At 29.5% G+C, this 27,245-nt stretch overlaps 1 protein-coding gene across 1 annotated transcript in view; it reads right to left on the bottom strand.

The window, feature by feature from the left end:
- LOC129973620 (short stature homeobox protein 2-like) overlaps nt 1–27,245 on the bottom strand; it is an 82,962-nt gene that overhangs the window by 22,956 nt on the left and 32,761 nt on the right. The window contains exon 2 of the mRNA XM_056087507.1: nt 26,746–27,146. Coding sequence (XP_055943482.1) covers nt 26,746–27,146 — 401 coding nt within the window. The remainder of the gene's footprint in view (nt 1–26,745; nt 27,147–27,245) is intronic.

The raw sequence follows: 27,245 nt of genomic DNA, 5'->3' as shown, positions 1-27,245 counted from the left end.
AACCATTTAAGAAGATATTATGATTAGCATTGGTACATTAAGTGATGAATTCAGTATTGTTATGTACAGTCCTACACAAAAATTTGCGATTTATTTTCTTTTATAATTGTTTTAAACGTGCCTTTCAATATTATACAGGTGCCCATTCTTATTGTGGCTCCAATAATAATTTCCAGAAAGGTATCCGAATTTTATTTCCAAAAGATTTTCAAAAATAAAGTATCTGTCGTTGAAGGTGGATAAAGTTTTCCTTATTTTAGACCAATCAATGGTAATATCAAGATTTGCGAATTTTTCTCGAGCCAAGGATTGAGGCTGTCTAAAATAGAATTCGATCAGTTTGGGTAGGAAAAGACTTGAACTTTTTTTAAAATATTAATATGCAAAGAATATAATTCTTAATGCATTTTTAAATCGTTTTTGAATAGAATTAAATGTCTATCTAATAGTTTGATGATATTCTCCATTCCCAAGGTAGATTTTTAACTTTTTTTTCAATGGAACTACAAGTCTATCTAATAGCATAAATGGTTTAGAAATCAGCCATTAGATCATGATTAGAGTACACAATTCGTATTTACACTTTCTATAGCAAAATAAAAACAAAAATTTCATTACGAGTTTAAAAAAAGGATTTAATATCATAAAATCATTTAATTTGCAAAATTTTACTCCAAAATTTGTGAGAAAGTAAACTGAGATTTATTTCATATTAAAATAAAATAACGATTTCATAAAAAAAAAAAAAAAAAAAAAAAAAAAAATTGATATCTTTGAAAAAAAATTAAAAATTGATCATGCCATTTTTATTTCAATCACTTAGATATCTTCCAACTTTTCTCAGCAACTTGTGCAGGAAAAAATTGTTTAAGAGTTGAAAGTGATATCCGCTTAAATTTGGCAATTTCTCAAATGCGTCAATACAACGAGGGCAGAAAAGATGTTGGAAAGTTTAACAAAACAATGTACAGTTGAATTCATTTTCAACTGTACATTGTTTTGTTAAACTTTCCAACAAAAAAAAAAAAAAAAAAAAGTGACAAATTTGTGGTTTATTATTCTAAAATATGTTATTTCGATTTTCAGCTTATTCAAGATTTAACTTATAATTGAACATTTTGTTAAAAATTATTCCATTTTAACTTTTCTGTACAGATTTTTTTTAATTTTCTAATTGAACTTTCAAGTTTTTATTCATGGTGCAAAAAGTGAAAACGAATTTTTCCGCATTTTAAATATATATCAAAGTTGGACCATTTAAAACTTTAACTTTCAATAAAAATTAAGCTTAATAGAACGCATTGTAGTTGATAATTTAAAATGTCACTATATGCTGTTATATTTAAATTAAAAGTAGACAATACCAAATAAAATCACAAAGGAAAATTCTTTCGACTTTATTTATTCAAATTGGAGAATCTTATTATTAAAGTTCAAAGAATTATTATTATCTTTTTTTATAATTAAGTTTAAAGGATTAATTTTTTTTATTCACGGATCTTTCTCGATTATTTCTACATAAATGCATAACCATTTCTAAGTTTATTCTTAATACATTTCATTGAAGAAAAGGGATATTATAATTTGTAATTGTTAGATAAATAATTACTAATCGTTAGGCACCTTTAATGATATTTATAGAGGGATGTCAATGATATGCATGATATGATTGAACACCAATTGACATTTTTATTTCCCAAATCACCACAATAAAAGATTAATTCGCACATGTAAAAATGAATGAAAAAAATTATTATTGTTTTATTTTTCTGTAGAGATTCATTCAAAAGAAATATTTTATATTTACCACTTACAAAACAATATTTGATTTCTCGGATTTCCTTACGAAAAAATATATAAAAGACGGAATTGAATAAATCTTTTTCATATAAAAAATCATGTACGAAATTTTATATTAAAAATTCTAGATTAATTTGAAAATAATTTAATTTTCTAAAATAGTCAACGTTCGATCAAGCGTTAACTTAGGCTCAGTTTTAAACAACGCTTGTAGTTTCTTAATTTAGACGATAGAAATTATCTTAGTAAAAAATTCTCCAAAAGAGATATTATGTCATATTTAAGAATTCCAAAAATAATATTTGAATTACTAAATTTATCAAAAAAAAAGTATTAAAAAAGGATTTAAAAATTATTTTTCTCTAAGTCAATATGACATTTCATTGAAAAAAAATTCCAGAATAATAAATCATTTCTTTTGTTTCGAATTTTTCATCAAAAGTAACTTGAACTGAGCATTTGGTAAAAGTCACTAATCTTTTCATTCAAAGAACAAGATTTGTCTTAAAATTGAAGCAAAACAGCTTCAGGAAGATCTTAAATACTACAAATTCATGATATTAACATTAGTGGAATCGTGATATTGGCATAAGAGGAAATTCGTGATTTTGGAATTATTACAAAAAATTCTTGAAAGTGATATTATGGATGACAATAATTTAATGGTTCATTTTAATGAAAATGCTTGGTATTTTTAAAAATATTTGTTCTCTCTCCCATCCAGTATTTGTGAATATTTTGTTATAAAACTAAAGAAAAAAATATAAATCAACAATGAATTCAAGTTTCTTTTGAGAAATTTTGCTGACTTTCTAATAAGTGAGAAAATTTTACATCTTCAGATAAATAGAAATTTTATTTCTGAAATTAAAATTTACCGAAAAGTGATGAATAATATTAAATGTAATGAGAAAATTAGATACTGAAAGATGAGACGAGGGTGCTAGATGGAATGAGAAAGGTACAACATAGTTTTGTGCTCTCTACGTACTAATAGCTTAAGTCAGCTGTTCTATGATTATCAATATCATGGTATAACATTACAACACCCAAACGACAAAAAAGAATAACTGCAATCAAAATTTTAAATGGTTTAAATTATTTAATTTCATTCCGTTTAATTTTAGACTAACTAAATTATTTAATTTTAAATCAATTAAACAATTTAATTTTATTCTGTTTAATTGTAGATCTATTAAAGAATTTAATTTTATTCCATTGAATATTTAAAAATATGAAAAAGTAATGCTTATTTTCATTGTTTAGATATTTTATATATTTCGGAGCAATAACAACCTGTTTCGTAAAAATCTAAAAATTTCATAAATTTTCGAAATTTTTAGAAGATATTGTATAATTAATTTAAATAATTTTTTGGGGAAAAAGGTGAGGTGCAGGGAGATAATGCATATACATACAATATAATAAACTATTCAATTAAATAATTTTATTTTATTCCACTAAATTATAAAAAATAAATAAAAAGTTCTATGATTTTATATTGTTTAGAAAGCTTATATATTTTGAATTTTTTAGGAAATTACATGTTATTTATATACAACAAAAAAAATGAGACAGAAGATGCTTTTTCCAGTATAACAAACACAACGCATTTATAACGTAGAATTAAATATCAAGAAAGTGACCAAGAAATCGAATTCCCATTTCTTATGTATCTGGATAACAGGGCTCAATTCGAGGTGCAACAGAATAAGTTCTACTGCGGCCCCATACTTCAATTTCAACAGACAGGTACAGCCAGGCGGAGTCAAAGTAACTCCGCCTACGTTCTCCTCGATTGGCTTAAAGCTCAACCAATGAAGGGCAGCAGATGAAGATTTTCGCGTCGTGATCGACAGCGCTGGGAAACTGCGCCTCTTTCCGCCATTTCGCGCTCGATAGATCGCGAAGAATACGAGGTGTGATACAATTAAATGACGCAAATGAAACGGATTACTGTGTTCGTGATACTTGGGAAGAGAATCACATAATTTATTTACGTTATGGTGTCGTTTTAATCAGCCGCCTCTTCATGACATTGAAAGCATAATGAGTACAAATAAGCTCAAAATTGTTAAATTCTAAGTTTCATTTCGGGAAGGGGACAATACGTTCTTGGGCAGTTGGATACGTGCTATTCTATTAAGGTGAAGATAGACAACTTCTATTATACAGATTGATTCACTGAATATTGTCTACCTAATTCGTTCATTATTAATCGCATATATTGAGAGTTTATACAATGTAATGATTGCAAAATGTACACCCTGTTATAGGTTTAATTATTATGCGATAAATCGTTTTGTTTAGTGTCTAGTAATTTGCAATATTATTTATATCTCTTTTTTATCATATAAGAGCATAAATATTATTTTGGTTTGGAGTTTTGGAAGTCTCAAAAGGCACCGGCAGAAAATCGGCGATTCATCACTTTTGAGGCATTAATTTTTCGCTTTTAGGGTTATTAGAAAATGCTAAAGAAGGTTGTGCCATTTGGCCATTTATTACCAACAACTTTGCACGAATATCCGCCATGTACCCGATTCTATTGTCTGGCCAGTAAGGAGCAAAGTCATAAGAAGTTATCGTTCGAAAAAGCGCGATATATATATATATATATATATATATATATATATATTATAATATAATTTTTTTTTTAAATTTTCATTTCTAATTTTTCTAGTTGGCAAAAAAAATTTTGGAGCTCAAAAAATTTAAAGACGATAAAAAAAAAAAAGTTTTTTAAATATCGAAGTATGCATAATCTGATAATCACGTCATTGTCTAAAACTGGTTTAAACTAGTTTTTCACGAAAGAAAATTCTGATCTCGAAGAAAAAATTTTAGAACTCGTTTGATTTTGAGATGGTCAAAAACCAAATAGCGAGAATAGTTATATGAATTTTTAAATAGCGAGATATGAGTTATATGAAAACATGGGGTTTTTTTGTCGGACTAGTACCACGTAACTTAAAAAAATTATTTACTCACATAACTTAAAATTTGTGATAGCAAATTTCATTTTTTTTTCTCATTTTACTTTATTAATTTTATTCGGTTGCTATGTTTTATTTAATTCATATTATATTTTAAATAATGAACTATATAATTTCAAATTGACAGAAATGGATTAAATACACAAGCAGGGAAATTTGAACTGAGTTCAGAACGTGGTTCAAATGGATAACCTGTTGTAGACAATTCTTAGACGCTATTTTTACTTCTCATTAGTATATTCATTCCTATTCTCTTAAATCTTACTCATAGTACTATATGTATCCAATTGCAAACAAAATTTAGAGGGCTTTTTTCTTTATGTTTAAGGGCAATTGTAGGAAAATAAGTGTCATTAGATTAATCATTTGAGACAAAATTTTTCTATGTATATCGATTTTTCTACTTTTACATGGTTTTCTTCCAAATTTTCAGTACTTACGGTCCGCACATTCAGAAATTTTTCAAGCAAGTAAAAACATTTATTCCCGTAACGACCTTCAAGAAAAAGAAACTTTTTTTTGTGTATGTACGTGTTCATATTACTGAGGGGGGGGGGTAAACATTCGATAAACTTTTTGAGAAAAAAATTAGGATTAAAAATTTTTAATCTCTACTAATTATAAAGAATATATATATATTTGTATGCACATGGGAAGCGTACATAAGTAAGCGTACTGCACACTTCCTGATTTTAACTATTAAATCTGACATCGATATGCGTGAAAATATATGTTGAAAATATACAGATGGAGCGATTTTTTTTAGTTTTTAATAATAATTTTAATTAATTAAAAAGTAAGCAAAATTTTATCGCTTTTGATAATTTTAAGCCATGTCACATAAAAATGATTTTTATATTATCTTAAAAGTTGAAGATAATCTTTTAATATTGCCAATTTAAATATCGTGTTCATGTAAATTTTCTCTATTTTTTTTAAATATCTTTCGGTTATTGCAATGAAATTTAAACCATTTCCATTATATTTAAAAATATTTTTTATTCTATTAAAAACTAAAGAAGAAGATTTTTTTTCCATGCTTTTTAGCGATGTCATAATGATGTTCTACATTTTTATATGACTTTTGACTTTTTGTATGTAATCTTTGGACAAATACATCTATAAAATGTTATATCCAAATAAATAAATAATACATTAATTATATTTTTCATTTTTAAATGTTTTAAGAATAAATTAATCGCGAACTTCATCATATTTTAGAAGGAAAAAGGAATTGAAGTTAAAGCAAGCAGTGTGGAGTTAAATGTGGAGTGACCGTGACCTTCAAATACAATGATTTCATTAAACAATGAACAAAATGGGTGTAAGGCTGCAAAAATAAGAAAGCTTAAATGTCTCATTCCAAGGAATCCTGTCTATCAAATAACGTATAAGAGATTTAATTAAAATTAAATAGAACCAATAATCCTGATGAGTCAATTGATCACTATAGGAGGGTGGTTAATATTGCATTCGCGGAAAATAGATAACGGGTATAAACTACTGCAGTTATGTAACTGGAATTTCAAAATATTAACTTCGATATAATTCAAATTGATATAATTCAAGTTCGATATAATTCAGTTTGAAAATATTAATTTCAATATAATTCAAATATGCAATTTCAAAATATTAATTTAAAAATAGATATTTTAGTAAAATATTAACTAGATCAATGTACTGTATTCTATAAGATATTGCATAAATTGATTGCATTGTTTCAGTTTTGCTCAATTTTACGGTGGCATCCACATAGACTTTTCAATATTTAGGGGAAATAAGTGAAATAAGATCCAATGAAAATCAGTAAATTAGAGGTAAAACTGCATACATTCCTACAGTTATTGAATAAAGTTTTAATTAATAAAAAATAATATAAATAATAAAGCACGCAGGAATCAATTATGCCAAATTATGTAACGATAAAAGCTAACAGCAATAGTTTAACCTCTTTCATTCTTTAAACGAAGAGAGTATATGTAGCGGTGTAAAAATAAATAAATAATACATTAATAAAAAGTAAAATAATAGGGAATTTATTTTATACTTCATTTATTTATAATAAGAAGTAGTGTACTATAATATATAATTTGCGCTGATAGGGGTTTTATAGGTACGTTAATTTTATTTGAATTTGAATTTCTTCACCTTATATGATTTAAATGTCTTGATTTAAAAACAAACCGGACATCAAAGTATTTATTTACCTTTTTACTTGATATATAAAAAAAATTTTATTGCCTTTTTTTAAAAAATAAGATTTGAAAACAAAAATAAATGTTGTGAAATTTAATGGCATCATTATCGGAAAAATTCAGTCTTTTTCCCCACTTGCATAAGAATAAATTAAAAAAACAACACATAGCCAAAATTTAATTAATCTGATTTTATTTGAAAACTTACAAACCAGTAAAAAAAAAAAAAAAATTACAGTTAAGGTAAATTTGCTTTAGCAGTTCAATTCTTATGTTTACATGTTGGCATTTATAAAGTTTACTTTTAAAACTGTCGTTGTCTAACCTACTGCAGCAATAAATTTACCCATGATATAGATCAGTGGTTCTTAACCTTTTTAAGCCGCGACCCAAATTTGAGAAATATGTTCATGTCGCGACCCAAAAAAAAGTCAAATTTTTTTCATTGCTTTATTTTAGATCGTATTTTTAAAAAAATCTTCAATCCTACGATGATGATTTTTTTTAACTTACAAATTTTTTATTTATTTTTTTAATAATAAAGATAAACAAAAGTACTTTTCGATCCAAGGAAAATTTAATTAATAATCAAGTGTTTTTAATAATTTTTATTGACCAAATTAAAATATATTTATAACTTTTTGAAAATAATTGACATTTTAACTTATTCCTAAAAAAAAAAGAAATATCAATACATATGTTAAGTCTTATAAATTTTAAGTGCAAGTCATACAGTTTTAATGAGAATCTTGTGCTTGAATACATTTTGAAAGATCTTTAAACCTCGGTTGAATGTTTGTCAAGGAGCACCTTATATCTATTTCAGGATTTAACTTGTTCCGGTAATTGTTTTTGATTACACACAGAGCCGAAAAACCAGCCTCACACATATATGTTGTTGCAAAGGGATCTTATATTTTTTGATCTTGTTAATCACATTCATTTTCGATTGTGGATATTTATTCAAGTCGTCATTTCTAAAATGTCTGAAATTTGGTGTATTACTAACTTTTTTGGTTCGACTCAGTGCGACCCAAGAAATATGCTTCTCGACCCAATTTTGGGTCGCGACCCATAGGTTAAGAACCGCTGATATAGATAATTGAACGAAGATGTGTATTTATGATTCTAAATTTTAAAGTAAAAAAGTCTCAATTAAATATAGATAAGACTTATCAGAAAACTAGTATCATTCACAAAATTTAGAAAGTTTTCGAACTATTTCGGTATTCTGAATTTCATTAGCAATATTTTAATTTCGTCCAATAACATCAGCTTTTTTTTTCTTTCTCATTTTCTCGTATATGAAATATGCAAAGATAAAATATTACTGTCTTCAAAAAATAAAAGAGTAAAAAATGATCGTTAAATTTTGATGAATCCCCTTTTTTAGATATCTCCGAACTAGGGAAAACCATTTTTGAGGTTTCATATAGCTGTTGTTGCAAAAACGTTAAAGCTTGCATCATTATGAGCTTGACAAATAGAATTTGGCATGCACCACGAAATTATAAATCTTTTTCAAATTTTGACGATATCCTGTTCAAAAGCAAATTTATCTATTTATTCATCCATATACTTGCTCAAACGATAACTCAAGAAAACGATCAACATGATGATGAAATTTGATATGCCATTTTATTACCATGATTGAAAATTTGTATCGAGTTTTAGTACCATTTGTGAAAGGAAACATTAGATATTTTATTTTCATCTAAATGTAATGCGAAATGATTTATGTTCAAATTCCATATTGGATTTTATACCATTTGTGATATGAAATTTTTATGATCAAAATGCATTTTAGACATTTTCCAGATTTTTTCTCATTTATTGCAAAATTGAGAATAAATCGCATCACATTTTGTAAGAGTAAACGGAGGGGATGTAAGCTCGTGTTGATTTTGCACATAACTAACTCCTATCTTGTAAATCACTCTATCCTTTTCTTTATCTAAATCTCAATCATTATGCATTATTATTATTATTATTATTATTTTGCATATTATACTTTTACATTACGTATGAAATGAGAAAATTCACCCCTTTTTAATAGTATGGATTAAATATGAGGGAATATGGGAAGAGTTTGTCAGACTGGTTTCTCACAAATACTTTAACATACAGGTTTTTTTTAATGATGTATTTTTATCTCCGATTTGACAATATAATTTATGAAGAAAAAGAAAAAATGTTATTTGCAGAAGATTACAGATTGTTTAAAATTTTAAACCAATATATCATAATTTTTTGCTTTAGCGCCATATAGAATACCGACCACATCGGAAGAAAGTATATGTTGCTTTTTGTTTTGTTTTATATATATTCCGGCAATAGCGCATTTAGATAATATTACTATAACAGTCGAGTTGACCCATGTAGACTTTAAATTTCAATATCAATTTGATTTTCAAAAATCCAGTCAACTATTGGATGACTCATAAGAATGACGAAAGGTACCAAATAAGAGTCTGTTTCAAGTCATAACACAGAATAATTTTACTTGACCTTCAACCGAATTTTTAAAGGTGGTCATATCTACAATATGCTAAAAATCAAAATCTTCAACGAATTAGCTAATATCCTTGCATCTTATTTCTTAAAGTGGGGATTTAGGATCAGGGCAAAAGGTTCCTTCTCCACATCCAGAAATGTCCAAAAGAAAACTTTTCAAGGTTTCAGAATGACCGAACTTGCTTCACTAATAATAATAAAAATAAAACTATATGAAATGTATTCTTTAAATCAATAGAAGGCACTAAATTTTTGGCTCATGATACAGTTACTTTTTACATCAGTCACCAAAAAAGCATCATTAAAAAAAAAATAACGAATCATCTTTAAAAAAATTAGAAAAATGTCTGATTCAAAGAAAGATCCAGATTAGCGTCTTAATCACCACTAAAAGCAAGTGTATCTCTCAAGTAATGCATTCGTTTATTTGAATCATGCATGCTTCAAGGGAAATCCCTTGTTGCTTTTTATCAGTAACTTTGCGACGATCTATATTAGCCAGCGTTATCTACCGAAAAAAGAAAAGAAAAGAAAAAAAAAAGCTGGTTGGTCTTATGTTTATAGCATGTTCCTTTCTTTCTTTTCTTTCTTTCTTTCTTTTTTTTTGAGATTTATCTCTACCTGTTAAACTATTTGATGAGCAATTACTGAATTCAAGTTTGTATTCATTCATGGAACAGTGGAATTCACCATCCTATTCAAAGGATAATAAGAACGTTCCTTTCCTTCTAGTAACTATACATACTTCTCTTTAAAAAAAATGTAGATTTTCATATTGAGCTAAAATTTATCACACGAACTATTTCGTATTATATTACTTTGCTCTGTTATTGCTACTAACAAAATGCAAATCCGAATAAATAATAAGAAAAGACACGTTTGTGTTTTAAATCATATACTTTTTGGCCAATCTGCTGAACTGTTTTGATCTACGAAAATGCACGAGAAACACTTCATGTTCAAAAGTATTATATTTAAAAACTTTCATAAGAAATATTTTTGCCTATTATTACTATGGTAATATTTTTATAGTTTTGCATGCATAAAATGAATGAGTAATGAATCTGTTTTCCATGGGTCAAAAGATCCAAATAATTTTTTTGTGTGAGGTGATTAATATGTTAATCCTCATAAGTACCATTTTTTTTAATGAGCAATAAATCATCCATTCTTTCTAAACACTTCAGAAAAATCGTCTCAGGGACGAATGAAATCATATTCTTCGGTGTAAACACGGTCAGAAAAATCGGTTTCAAGAACAACATTAAAAAAAATAAATAGAAATTTCAAAGTTGCAAATGCAATATTCTTCCCAATAACTAGTGATTTCAAAACACTCAGAAACCATGGGCTATTATTCGACAAGATAATGCTTCGACTCCCCATCGGATTTTCATTGTCTATGCTTAACCTATGCTATGGTGCAGTTAAATAAACATATTAAAGAACTGGAAACCTTATAAATAAAACAGCCTGCAGATTAATAACATGCCATCGTTTGTTGGAAATAATGATATTCGGAGGAACTTGCAAATTGCTAATCACAATGATTAGCTTACATTAGAATTTTTTTTTTCTTTTGAAAAGCTTGACAACAATGAAAGTGAAACTACTAGCGAAATCTTTGCCTACACCAAAGATCCTAAGAATAAAAAGAGACCCTCGAAGTCCATTGAGTAATCCTCCAATGTTTTGATGCAGCACTTGTTTCGTTTGACTCAAGTGCGGAATCAATTTTACCGAAAATACTGAAAAAAAATAACAACTGATTTCAAATAAACTTACTTTTTTACATTCATTATCATTTTATTGCATACTTGTACGCTTAATTATTAGCATCCATGATACATTTAAAAGCAGAATGCCACTTCTGAATTTGTTTAAAGAACTGCAATTGCCATATCATTTATTACAGCAATAACCCAAAGATGAAAATCAATCCAATTTAGGCATTTCCTCGAACACTTACGGGCTTTTCAAAATATACCATGATTTACTGGGGGATAGAATGCTAGTAAATTCGAAGATGAGTAGCTTTATTTACAGCTTGTTAGTTTTTAAGTTCAAAATCGGGGAAGGATATCAATGATACGTTTAGTTTTAAGTGCACAAGATAAAACATCGAGCAATAAAGTGCCTGATTTATTGTAAGAATACAAAATTGATAATCAATGATTTTATATGATTGTTTGAATATAGAATTACATATTATATTATATAGAAATAGGTATATCATAATGGAAATATATAATTATATTATAATTAAGATGTTTAAGTGCAAAAGAAAGAAAAAAAAAATATTATAATCATGAGGAAGTAAAAATTAAATTCACTAAAAATTTAACTAGGTTTTCAAACTAAATTTTAAAGTTGAGAGAGATCTAAGAAAAGGAAAACTTTTTTTATCTGATGAATAAACAATTAATTAAAAAATTAAGATCATGTGATTATCGATAAAGAATTGAAACATCTGGATTTTTAGTTCATCCAAAAATGTGACAAGAGTTTACGGCGGTCTTCTTCATCGCTAGCTGCTGTTCGAATCCTGTCTCTAAATAATAATAATAATTGAATGACAGTTACTTTGATTTGATTGATTTAAGTGTTCATTTTATTTATATTTATTTATTTATTGTAGTTTCTGACATTGTTAAGGGATAGCAAATATAATCAAAGGTGATAAAATAATAACACGTCGTAAGAATAGACATACAAAAATAAATGATTTCAGTATTGCTATATTTTATTTTAATGCTATTATATTAATACTAATTAATACTATATTACTATGCATTTATTTTAATAATTCTTTTCTTTTTCATCATCATTAAAAGACCTATTTTCATCACTGAAGAACATTTACGTTGCTTATTAAATGACAAATTGACATGCTTATGTTAAATAAAATTTTTTAAATTTATCCTTCAAAGATAGTGATTGTTTTTGATATGAATGTTTGAAAGTTTACAGCGGGTGTATTATTTCTTGCTTAATTGTTTTTATCAAACAAAAACATCCTATGTGATATAGGATAGGAATCCAATATGATATATTAAACAAATATGATATACAAAAGAGCTGTCAAATCTATAGTGTTTTTTTTAATTAAAAATAAATGACTACATATTTCCCACATTCCTAGAATTTTTAAAATTAAATTTTGGAACAAAATTATGGTTATTCAATTTCTACTATTAGTTCACACTCTCCCTATCTATCTCTCTCTCTCTCTCTCTCTCTCTCTCTCTCTCTCTATATATATATATATATATATATATATATATATATATATATATATATATATATATATATATATATATACTTTTTATTCATCCACTCAAGTTCAAATACATTTTTTTAAACTTGTAGTGGATGACACTTGATGTTAATACAGTTTTTTTTTTCAAATATTAATTAATTAATTTTGTCGCCAAAATCACCAAATCCGTTGCCATGTCGCCAAGTTCTGAGATTACTGACGCGACACCCGATCATAAACAATATAAGATATATATAAATAATATAAGAAAATAAGTAGAAATTCAATTAAAAAAATTGCCACTTAATATTGTAATTCTGTCATATGTATATACATATTTATATTAATTGTAATTATTTAATAAAAAGTAAATAAAATATTTTTTATTAACCTAAATAGGAATTGACTTAAATTTTTTTTATATATATATTACTTGTTTTTATTCATAAATATACTAATGCAATACTTAAAAAAATTAAATTATAATCAGAATTTTTTTAGAGAATTCTTATATTTTTAATTTCCTGCTTAAATATTAATTATGGCATTTAAAAAATAAAATGCATAACGAAAACGAGAAACAAAATATACTCCACCACAAAAAAAAAAAAAAAATGATGCAACTTAATGTCTGGTGTGATGGTCATTTTTCTCCTCTGGAAAACGGATTTCGAAATAACAAGAGACTAATTATAAAGAAAAATCACCCCTCTTAATAGATAGGCCTGACATTGGTGAGCGGCGAAAAGTTTAACACGAACAATTAATTCCAATTTGGCGAAAATTCTGAAGTCTTAAGGGTCCGTCATATTCAGTCATTAATAATGCGAAAATGCTAAAACCGCTTTCTTAAACATTAGACGCAATTCAATTAGAGGCACTTTTGCTAACTGCCAAGCGTCTTTTACACTGTCGTGGTGGCCAAAGTCTCTCTTTTCTTTTCTTCCACCGCTTTTGGCTCTCTTCTCTGCCTTGTTTTTTTTTAATGCCACTTAAGTTGGGGGTTATTTTCCCGCTAAGTGGACTAGTTATACACGCTCTGCTTCTAATAAGCTTAATAGCTTTGTAATGAGAGGAGGTATATATCTCGAGCGAGGAGGAAATGCACTAATTAAGATATTTTAATTTAATGTTCTTTCATATCAGATTACATAGAGAAGAGGCGGTCCGTAAAATGAGGACAAGTAATTTGGCGACTAAAAGCTCTGCGTGCCAAGAAAGAACCAAAAGGAATAAATGGACAAAAAGGCAGCATTCTGAAGATGGCAGAGGCGGGAGAGATACAAAAGATGCTAATCGATCAAAGGCACTTACGGAGTCTCTCGTGAGGAACAGACAAATATATTAACTGAATTTTCCATTTAAATTACATTAAAATATTGTACGAATATGTTTTGAATTTCGGCAAATCAATAATATATTTTAATTTTTATTTTTTGCCAAAGAATCTATCAATTTTTAAATTCATTTTTTTTTTTTTTGCATTACTTCAGTTTTTGTAGTTTATGATAGTCAGTAAAAACTATTTAAAATGTAACAGTTTGAATTTGCTTCCAAATTGTTACTTTCTCGTATACGCAGTACAGAGAAAATATAGTAACAATCAAATAATTCCAACTCGAGATTTTGACGAGTCTCCACCTTTTAAACCTTCTTGAGTTCGAAAAACACATTTTTGCGAAATGTCCGTCGGTCTGTCTGTGACAAAGATAACTCAAAAGAGCTTTGATGTCAGATGGAGGAAATTGGGTATAGAATCTTTACACCAAATTTGCAGATTTCTATCAAATTTTGAGCAAAATCTGTTCAGAGGAAGTCCATCTCGAATATAAGTTAACTTGATAATTGCAAAACGAAAAGATCTAGATAAATAAAATTCGATGCACAGATTTAACAACTAAAGTATAGACACCTGTCAAATTTTGAGCTAAATCCAGCAATGGGTTGATTGTCTATCGGTCTCTTCTTTCAAAAACATGTAAATGCGATCATTCTAAAACGTAATGACTTAACTATATCAAATTTGGTATAGGATTTTGGGACTACAAGTGCCCATTTCGTGTCAAATTTCGTTTCAATCGATTGAAATAAATGCGTTTAAAACCCAAATTCGATTTTCGAATACTATTAACAGCATGCCAGGGATTAATCGCCAAATAACTCGCCAAGGATGACAAGATAGATTCAGTAATTAACTCCGAAAGTTAATCTTTCTTAAACTATTGTATGACTGACATGACAAATTTACTAAAGAGTATGCGAGAAATTATTGAGGAGACCACTGTAGCTGGTTCATTAAAGAAGTTCCGATATAGTGTAAAATAAGATTAAACTAGGCACTTTGACAATTAGCCGTTCTCTTGCAATGTTAATATTATTAATTAAAACTTTGATAAACCACATCTTATCGCAAGATAGAAGCATTATATTAAAATATACTCGCACATTAGATATAGAGCATTTTGACAGGTTAGCTATGCTTACAAAGTGCAGAAGTAAATAGGGAAATATTGGTCCAGTTGTTAAATCTATAAACGTTTTTTAAATAATATTTCTAAAAATAATATGTTAAATAATATAAATGGAGGGTGGTGGAGGGAGGACAAGTGATCACACGTGACGTATCTAAAGGTCATACGCTTTCATGTGAAATTGAATTTCATGAAATTGTAATAATAGTTGTAACAGTCATGATTTTTCTCTAGAGAGAATTTACAATGAAGTAGGGTCGCTGAGGTTTCTTTCGAAAATCCAGATTAGTGAGGAGCAAGCGACTTTTAATGATGTATCTAAAGGATTATGAGATCTCATATGAAATTAAAATTGACGAAATAGGACCAATGCTGTGGATATGCGACTAGTTTATTGATGTTTCCTTTTTTGAAATAGAAAAATGAGAAAGAAAGCCGCTAATTTACTTAGTTTAATGAAATCGACGTCCAGCTTTGAATAAATGTGAGAGGCATTTTGTAATTAACCTTAAAGTAAGATGGCAAAAATGACTCGAGGTTGCACCACTTTCCAAGTTACACGAACGGATAGAAATTTGATGTTATACAGTAGATCCAGTATACAGTAAAACAACAAATACGGTGAATTTTTGAGCAATCCATGGAGCTCTTCGACTCCGAAGCCAAAATTTTACCACTATACCCTTTCTATCTTTAACGAATTTGCCTGACAAGAATTATTCAAAGGGATAAAAGGAAAAGAAGGCTAGGTCTATCGCTTTTCGTTTTTACTAAGTCACATCAAAACCTTATTCATAAATTTTTCAATTTTTAGACTGAGTTTCTTTAATTCTCTTGAGTAAAATTAATATTTTTTAACACTAAAATAAAATTCATATTTCCAGACTTATATCTCTAAACAATTAAATTTTAATCACTTTAGAAGAAATATGCCAAAGTGGAATAGAATATATATATATATATATATATATATATATATATATATATATATATATATATATATATACAGGGTGTTTATAAAGTCCCGGACCCATTTTGATGTTTAATAACTCATAAAATAATAAAGATAGATTTAAATTAATGGTTAAATAGACTCAAAAAGTTTCATGACCCTTGCCAATGAACTTCCACGTGTGCCCCCTTCGTCGCACAGAGAATATCAAGTCGTTAGTCAATTTCACGCCAGGTAGCGACAAGCATGTCGGCATCCACAGAGCCATTTGCGCACTTCATGGCGATTAACAATGCCAGAAACATGAAAGGATGCTTCATCGGAGAACATTATGCTCTTCAGAAAATCAGCAGCATCTTCTATCCTCCTTAGCATATCTGTTGCAAAGGCCATCCTCCTAGGTCTATCGTTCGGTTCCAAAACTTGAACAATTTGAACTTTGTATGCATGCAGTCTTAATTTTTTCTTAATAACCTTGTACACCGTCGAAATTGGCATATCCAATTCTGTTGCCGCTGATCTCACAGATATTCTAGGATTGTGTAAAAATGTCTCTCTGACACGCTCAACATCAAAATCACTTGTGCAAGGACGTCTGGAACGTTTCTTATCTTCGATACTTCCAATTTCTAGAAAATTCTTTTTCCACGCAAGGTGCTGTTTTTGGATGGAGGATCTTTTTGGTAAATTCTTCTGAAATTTCTCTGTGCTTGCACTATCGATTTCGTTTCTATGAACCACCATAAAATCTGTGCTTTCTCTTGTGGTGTATGCATTCTCCTTAATATCCGCTCGAATAAAACATCACATACAAAAGTACTACATAGAACAAACACATCAAAAGTAAACATAACATTGCAATAGTTGACAAAAACAAAAGAGAGAGAAAAATGCAATTAATAAGCAGACAATATTTAGAAAAGTACAGATATTTAGACTGGAAAATGAAATTATCTGAAATTAACCACACGCGCAGACGATATTTACAAAAGTAAAAATATTCAAACCTGAAAAGGAAAATATATGAGTTATTCCATCAATAAATGTCATAAGTGTGTTTATATCTTTATTATTTTATGAGTTATTAAACATCAAAATGGGTCCGGGACTTTATAAACACCCTGTATATATTATCATTAAGTCAATATTTTTTATTTTCTCATATACATAGAGAAAGTATTCTAATTGTTAAAAAATTAAAATTTCAAAAAATAAAGCATCTATAACAATGAGAAGACAGTAAAAAACTCCATTATTACTGAAATATCGTTTTATTGGATTGTCATAGCGGAAACCTTTTATATCTTTTATATTAAAATTATTTTCACCTTTTTAATAAATTTCTTGTTTTGTCAAAGTCTTTAAGCATTAAAATGATTGAATTCAATCATAAACACAACAACCAATTGGAGAAGTAATTTCTCGGGTAACTTAGGTAAATTAGGGTAACGTCTTAGTTTTTGTTTGATTAATATGGTTCTCCTTTATTACAATGATCTTCGAGAAAAGTTTTGTGCATTTGAATAAAGTTGTGATTTTCTTTTTTTTTTTAATCAATTTCTTGATTCGCATTACAATCTATATGATCCCAAATTACAACAAAACACCCATTCCCACAACAAAATTGGGGAGTAAGATATTAGAGTTTAGTGGCAGAGGAATCAAGTGAATTTTACATCTATAAAAATCGAAATAAACATCTTAAAGTAGAAAAAAATGGAGGTATTGGGAATGTTTCTCTAATTCAAAATAATAAAAAGTACACTTTAGTTAGAATTACCCCCCCCCAATGTGTCCAAGAGCTACTAGTTAGAATTGCAGAAGGCAAATAACAAAACATTACGAATTATCTTGCTTTGGTCAATTTCAGATTTATGTTTGCTATGAGGTACAGAAAGCGCTATTGACAAGCATGAGATTTATTTGCTTACTCACAAAATATTTTATTCGCTCTCCTATTATCATTCATTACTTTATTTATCGCCGATATTAGACTTACATTATCAGCTAGCAAGCAGTTACTTTTATTTACCCATTTCATGGAAATTTATTGCGGGTTTGTAAATGTCCCAATACGGATTTCATTTTATCGAAATTGAATGAATAATCAAAATGGCGTGAGCAAGTCCCATAAAAAGCAATCACTCAAATGAAACGGAATAAAAGGCCGTGTCTCCCCCCTTCTTTGGGGGCATTTATTCACTGAAGAATTTAATCCTGCCTTTCTATTATCATTTTCTACCCCCTACCCTCCTTTTAACCAACAACAACAACACCCCGACAAGCGAGAAAATACTCCCCAAATCCCAAATTTCATGCACGCCAATAAGCGTAATTGCCCCTAAATCCTAAACACCGCGAATATATAAAACCGCACAAAGGGAAGAAGGGTATATTTATAACCCCCATTTTATGCCTCCGCTGCGCCTAAAACCTAAATTATACACCCTCCCTCACTCACTATGCGTCTGCATTATCGAGTCGTTAAAAAAATAAATAAAGGATAAAAAGAATTCACATCCCCTTCAGTATACGGAGAGGCGCTAAAGCCGCCCAATTAAACCAGCTAAATTAAAAGGTTAGGGCTCGCTATCAACGCGGAATTAAGCGGGAACAAGTTCCTAATCAGCGTAAAAGGTCTCTCCTTAATCGCCACTGCCAGGGTGAGTTAGGAGTGGAGTTGAGAAGTCTGCTTCCTGGTTGGTTTGCGGGTCGTCTTCGTCTCTTGCAGGCTCGTGTTGGACGTTGAGGATTGCCATTGTCTTAAAGGTCGAGTGAGAGAGAAGGGATTTGGTTGAATTAGGGAAATTAAAAAACAAGAGGTTATTTAACTTTATTGCTAGAGACAGAGTAGAACAACATTTTTTAAGAGGTGTATTCTTAAGAATTGTGAAAAGATTTAGCTGATATTTCAATACGATTATTTAGTTTCGAAGTGAAATAAAAGTTGCTAGAACTAAGCATTGATAACAAGATAGAAAAAATAATAAAAATATCGTGTGGCATTTATAGTTTATTTCTTTAATTGGCAAATAAGAAAAAAAATTGTATACTAAAGATTTTTTTGGGGTGTACTCACTGAGTAGGATATATATAATATATTTACGCGCTCTTAGAAATTTTTTGATTAATTGATACTCAGAAATTTATTTTAATTATTATCCAACAATCTATGTTCAAGGACATGCTCTCAATACCTTTGCAAAGCATTTGGAGCACTGTGTTTAATTAATCAAATTAAGGATTAAGAAATAACAAAGTTAAGGAATAATTACACCATTTATAATTTTGGGCACCATATTTTGGTCTATGGTAGCAGGACAATCATATAAAAGAATCTAATTGAAGAAGTCCTTTATTCTCCAGAAGAAATAATTTCACTATAATTTTAAGATGCATATTTTTTTGTAGATAATAGGGGAATCTTATAAATATTTTAGTTGTGGGTCGTAGGGAATCATATGATACTTATAGTTTAACATTTTAATTGGAAAATAGGGAAAAATTGCATACTGAAGATTTGTTTGGGGTGTATTTACTAAATAGGATATGTATAATATATTTAGGTGCTCTTAGAAATATTTTGATTAATTGATTAATTCTCAGAAATTTATTTATTTATTATTCAGCAATATGTATACAAATACATGCTTACAATACCTTTATAAAGTACTTGGCGATAGTATTAACCAAATTAAGAATTAAGGAATAATCAAACAAAAGGTTAAGGAATAATTATCTATTTATAATTTTGGGAATAACCATATTTTGGTCGAGGGTAACAGAACAATTATATAAAAGAATATTCATTGAAGAAGTCCCTTATTATGCAGAAGAAATAATTTCATTATTTACAATTTCGAGAGGCGTATTTCAGCTGAGAGTAATAGGGGAATCACATAACTAAATATGGTCGAAGAAGACCCTTATTATTAAAAAGAAATAGTTACATTGTTTATAATTTTCAGAGTCAGATTTCGGCTGAGGATCACAGAGTAATCATATAAAAGAATTTAATTGAAGAATCTCTTATTCAGATCGCAGAATCTTTTATTATTCAGATCGCTTTTATTTTATCCAGAATTTAAATTTCAGTAAGAAATTTGATTGAGTTTTGATATATAAAAACAGATATGATGCAGATCATTAGACAAAGAGAATGAATTAAGCGAGGTTAGCAGAAAGAAAGACAGCATTCATCTCTTTTTCCCTTCAGTCTCATGGAAATTGCCTATTGGTAGCTCTATATGTCAAGGAAATACATTTGATTTGTTTATTTTCATCTTTTAGACGACGAAGAGTTTTTTTTTTTTGTTATTTTAAATAAAAATAATAAAATATTGTTTCAGTTAACAATTCGATTAGTGGATTTTTAAATCATTTATGAAATGTTTTCTTTTGCTTATCATATAATACAATTTCTATGCCAGCCAAATCAACTAAATTGATAAAACTCTATCCTATTTTTAATCTTTATGTATTCTTTTGACGTGTATTCAATTGCGATGATAAAAGAAATGTAAAACCCTCACTAAAAAAAGAAAGATAATATACCATAGTGAATCTGCAATAGTAAAGGTTTTCATATATAAAAACTGAAAATTTTGTGAAAAAGTATCAAAGAATTCTTCAGGATAATACTATAATATTTCAATAAAATAAGATAATGATTTATTAAATAGCAATATAGATTTAGAAAGAATAACATTCTTTATTTGTGAAAAGAAATATGCGATAATGAGTATATTTCTTTGAAAAACGTTTTGAAATCATTTAGGAAGAGTTAAAACTCTATTTTAGAAAGGAAAAAAATTAATGGGAGGAAATTTTTCGAAGAAGGAAACAAATAATCTAGTTTCACATTAAGGTTAAAAAATTCATTCTTCAGAAAGTGGCTTCCCATAGAAAAACGAATAACAGTTTTAAAAAAGAAAACATTGTGAGTTGCTAAAATATGAATGAACAAATATAATCAAACCTGTAATAAAGCTATATTGAAACGAAACCAAAAATCTAATATATTTTACAATCATGAAGCAATCTCTGTTTTGGAAAGACCTACCACATAACAAGCAGAGGGGAGGGATGTTTTGAATTACAGAAATAAAGGAATTATGATTGTATAAGAATTATTTTTGTGTTGAAAAGTTGGCCTCCTTCCAAAAATGAGGATACATTTTCGTTTTCAACTTAGTAAATTAAATTTTTCATATCATTTTGATAAACCTTGCTTAATAGAAGACTAAATTTTTTATATAAAATGAGTCAATAGTTCATGGACAACTTTAAATTTACGGAGATTCTGAAACTTTATTAAAAATGTTTTTATCGAAATGATGCGAAATCTATCTATTATTGAAATAAATAAGACGAGGTTCACGGGTTTTCTTAAATATAAATTAAAAAGAAAATAAGTGAGATACACCTTGTTAGAATCAGTTTACCCTTGGTGTCATGGCAAGAGAGTAGTTGTATTTTTTTTTCTTTTAACAGATCTTAAGAATAAAATATTAGTTTTATTCTTATGATTTTCTTGGAAATGACTAATGCAATAGAATAATCACTGAAAATTATAGAATAAAGCACATGTAATCCCACCTATTAGGTTATTGCAAATATCAAACAATTGAATAAAAAAAAAGAAATTAAGTTAATTGAATAAATAAATCGATGTTACGAACCAAACACAAAATGCAATTCTCTTTTTTCTGAAGATGAATTCCAAAGAATTGTTCTTCAAAGAGAGTCAAATTATCATTTACAATTAGAGTAGAAAAGAATTTTAACCTTGTAAATAGAATATCGCACTTTTCTTCTTTCAGATAAAAAAACAGTATTTAGCTTCACGCAATTTTTCTGATAAATTGTTTTTCTTAAGGTGTCATTCAACAAATGAAATAATTTCGATTCTTTTGAAAAAATCTGATTTTACGTCACTTGAATTGGTTTTAAGATATAAAGGACTATTATAAGACAGGGAAAAAAACGCAATAACTTTTTCCTTTACATCATTAGCTCTTTAGCATTCAAGGAAAATCTATTTCACATTTACATAAATAGAATTGTTGATTTTGTTGATTATGAAATAATTACCTTGCTAACTTTTTAAAAGATAACAAATGATTTAAAATCTTAATCATTTTATATCTTTTTATAAATTTTTATATGGATTTTAATAAGCACGCTTTTAAAATAGAATATGTCATCTGATTAGATACCAGACAAAACTGATAGACAAGCAACCAATATCTTTCATGTTACAATAACTTTGGCTATCTGCTGGTTAGTCGAAAATATTGATTATATTAATTGCTTTCAAAAACCTTATGTAAAATGATGTTCACGATACCTTACAAAGTATTTATAAGCATTAAATCTGGTAGATATCAAAACCATGTTATTTTAATACCTTTATTTTGTACTGTTTATTACGTACATAAACTTTTCTAAAGCCGAATTTCGACGACCTGTGGCCCTATTGATTTGGCCATAAATCTGAAACTGACCCATTGTATGACCATCCTCGCCTGCGCATGTCGGTCCGAAGTTTCCCGTAAATTGTTGGCAAACTGAATAGACATCAAAGAACCCTGGAAAACCACAAAAAAGGGGAAAGAGGGGAAAGTGTGTCTGTCTCTAGACTCGCACAGGCCGTTGGAACGGGACATAATTGAGAATAATCTCATGGCTTCATAATGCCATAAAAACGTTTGTGGGTAATCTCTTTCCGATTGCGTATTGTCTTTTGATGTAACTTCATCTTCTGGTTCCCCATATAAACTTCATAGATAATTATTGGAAATCTTTCATCTTTAATTTTCAACGATGGGAAAAAAAATCACACGATTAAATATTCAATGAAACAATGAACACCGTCTGAATTTCATGGCAACTATAAAATATTTTATTAAAAATAATGCAAAAATTATTTTTTGAAAAATTTAGATAAGAAATTTTAAGGCAATTAAATTGATATAATTAAAGAAAACATTTTAAAAAATGATATAAAAAAATCAGTTTCAGGGCAATTATATTTTATGGAATTATTGCTGAAAAAAATGCCAAACATCTTCTTTACTTTTGATGAGTTAAGATTTCAAATACCTACCAAAATATAATTGGGTATTTGGGCCCAATGGTATGACTGCAGAGCATAAAATCACACGCATACACACACATACAGACGCGAACGTTTCCCTTTATTATTAATAGAAATAAATTAAATAATTATTAATTTAAATTAGAATCAACGATAATTGGGCTGGATAATTAATTTAATTAGATTTCAATCAGACGATAAATTAGACTTCAATATAAACTGAAGATTTACTTGTGTTAATGAAGTGAAGTAAGGAACCTTCACAATAGGATTAATCGAACATCATTGAACACAAGAACGATTGCACAACAATCAGTAACAGCGTACGGAGAAACCCCAACAAAACAAAGTGTTCTTCAGCCACCCCACAGAAAAGTCACCCAAACCAAAGCTGCAAATTGCTCGTATTACAAGAGTAAATATTCACTTTGGTAAAAGCAGAAGGAAGAGGGGGGAATGCGAGAAAAAAAAAGGGAACTTCCGAGGATGGAGGGGTTGCCTGTCATCGGCAATCGGTAGAGAGTAATTTCGAATGTCGGCGTGAGGGGTGATCGGTTCCTAATCGGATTACCGTCTGCCCACAGACGATAGATGGACGAAGGACAATCCGCAAGAACTCGTGACCCCTCCATCACTAGTCCAGATGGGACTTTTTTGGTGGGTGGGAAAAATCCGTCTATTTTGTTACTACCGAGTCTTTCATTATTTAGTTTTATGGGCAACTAGCATGTGCGAGATTTCCATAAATCAGTGATATGATCATGGCGATTACGTGAGGGGTCAGGAGACATTGACTTTTGCTTATGGAATTATTATTATCATTTCTGTGGTTATTGGAGAGATCCAGAAATTTTACTTTAGCGAGTCAGAGCAATATGACGAACATGTATCTAAAATGGTTTCGTTTCACTGTTCCGTGGCAATACTATTTGATGCAGTATTAACTATAATCGGTTATAGAAATTAACTTCAAAAATATATTAACCCTTTGCCCTCGGGGCCGTTTACGCGCGGACGAACCAGCAACTCCAGGCTCTTAGTGAATTTCTTACCTCTAACTTAAAATCATCACACACTCAATTTAGCGTATAAAACTTTTATAGCTATACACTTTATTAGTCTTTAAACCTAAACACGATATGAATATATGCTGAGTCTATTATTGCCGCGCATCGAATTTCCCCACCAAACAAAATGGTGAGCGAGAGTCACCTCTTGAGAGCAAAGAGTTTATACTTGTGTAATTTTTATCTATTTATTCAAATAAATCTTCAGTTAGTTAGTTATATTAACGTCCCGTTTAAAGCAACACTAGGGTTATTTTGGGACGGACCTCGTAATTTTGAACCTTGGTCAGATGACGGGGACAACAACTGCGCTGGCACCCCCTCTCCACAAAACAGGGAGGACGTTTGGCCCTGACGGATTTATCGTGCAACAGACTCCCTTGCACGTCGGTTCTTCGGTGGAATGGAGTCTCGAACCTGAAACCCTACCGCTCACAAGCCGAGACCTTACCACAGGTCACCACGGCAATAGAACTTCTGTGTAAAAATAGATAGAAAATTGCTCTTTATATATATATGAATTCCGTTAGAGATATGGATAAAAATAATTAACAGATTATTAAATTGAGAAGATTTATAGAGGAATCATGACTTAAGTGAATATATAATTTTACATGGAATGTAAAAGCACCTAATGCGAGTAACTTGTGTTTGGATAAAAATTTTATTATTTTAAAGTAAAATTATTAGCATTTGAAAAAAAAAAACGTTTCTTAAATGATTCAACAATGAATGTTATCAAATATTAATGGCGGCATATCATTATCGGCTGGAAATTCATCGGCTAAAATTTCAGTTTGTTGCTTTTCCATATATCGCATGTTTTAATTTACAACATTAAGAATATGGTTATAAAAATTCTTATACGCAAAAGATATAGAGAAAAGAAATTTAATCCTCAAAAAAATTCGAACTCAAGATATGATAAGTGTTTAAATTTCAAATCTCTTTGATCCCGAAAAATACATTTTTGAAATTGTCTATCTGTGAGCATAATAATTAAGAAATGTTTTGAGCTAGATGGGTAAAATTTGGTCTTTATTCCAAATTTGTATGTTTCCATCAAATTTTGAACGTCTACTCAAAAGAAATCTTCCTATATGGCTGTTCAAATACATGTGAACACGATAACTGTAAAAATAAAGAGCTAAATAATTAAAATTAGTTGCATAGTTTGGCAGTCTGAAATGCAGATCCCTATCCATTTGAAATCCAACCCATAAAGGGGTCGGCTGTCTAGCGTTCTGTACTTTTGCATGCAGATGGAAGAAAGAAATCAAGAACGTGATTATTTAAATAAATAAAATTTGCAATCTTGGAATTGCAGTTGTAGTTTTGTATTACATATTTATTTCAATAGGTCAGAAATATGTATTCTCTTCTTTGCTACGAAGCACAAAACTATCATGCACGTTATTCTGAAAATAAAAATCTGAGCAATCATGACGTTCAAGGCTTTGTTCAAGGTTCCTGTTTCTATAAGAGATGAGAATGGATAAGGCATTTTAATAAATGCTTCCTATAGTTCAGCAACGGATTGTAAAACCCTCCTTATTTTTGCGCATGCGTTAGGACGGGTTTAATTCGTCAAAATAGGGGTGAAAGGAAAGATGAAAGAAGAAGATGTTTATATTTACTAGTATGTATAGTTCGTCAACGGATTCTGAGACGACCACATTTCGACGACTCCATCTCATTAAGGGGTGAGACGCGGAACGATGAGGGCATTTCCAGTATTCCCTTTGACCTTGGATTTCTCCTATTAGATACTAGTAAGTGTAAACATCTCCTCATCTTTCCTTTCACCCCTATTTTGACGAATTAAATCCACCCTAACGCATGCACAAATGCGCGGAGGGTTTTACAATCCTTTGCTGAACTATAATAGGGAAAATCCAAGGTCAAAGGGAATACCGGAAATGCACTCATTATTCCTCGTCTCACCCCTTAATGAGATGGAGTCGTCGAAATGTGGTCGTCTCAGAATCCGTTGACGAATTATAATATGCGCGAAAAGTTCAAAGGACTTTTCCTATTGGTTTTTAATAATTATCAAGTGAATCTGATTCAAATAATGATGTGGTATGCAAAAGTGAAGGGGACCACTCCTACCGGTTTTTAATAATGATCAAGTGAATCTGATTCAAATAATGATGTGGTATGCAGAAGTGAAGGGGACCACTCCTACTAATTTTTAATAATGATCAAGTGTATTTGATTCAAATAATCATATGGTTTGCAAAAGTTAGTCGTCAGGTGAGGTGTAATATAAGTATTGAATGTAAATCTCACAGAAAGATAGGACTTGGTAAATCTCCTTCAAAATTTATAGTCATAGAATCCTATGCCTGAATCCATATTTGTATTTAATATGATTGTTTATTCTACTCACCTGAACCCTGGCTTCAGACAATCCCAACCTTTGTGAGAGTTCTTCCCTCATAAAAGCATCCGGATAATGGGTTTCATCGAAGAGCCTCTCTAATTCGTTCAGTTGCTCCAGTGTGAAATTTGTCCTGGATCGCCTCTGCTTGACTTTGTGACCACCGGGATGGTCCAGAGAGGGTGGACCACCAGGGTTAGACGAAGGGCTGTCACGCTTCTTGGTGTCCTCATCGTCTTGTCTAGAGGATTCATCGTTGCTATTGCCATTGGTAGTGATCGACGTATGATCGGATGTCGGTCCGGTGTCCGGGTGGTGATTGTGATGGTGGTGGTGGTTTTCAGTTTTCACCTCTGGGGGAGATTCTGGTTCTGTGGTGGTGGATACGGAAGCAATAGGCGATGATGCGGCTGAAATAAGATACACACATAGATACATAAATAAAGAAGATAAATAGATTCGAATAATGTCAATGTGCATAATTAACATATATAAGTTTTTACTAATTC

Source organism: Argiope bruennichi, chromosome 1 (genome assembly GCF_947563725.1).
Source record: "Argiope bruennichi chromosome 1, qqArgBrue1.1, whole genome shotgun sequence".
NCBI classification, from domain to species: Eukaryota; Metazoa; Arthropoda; class Arachnida; order Araneae; family Araneidae; genus Argiope; species Argiope bruennichi.
This window is presented reverse-complemented; position numbering and strand designations above follow the sequence as displayed.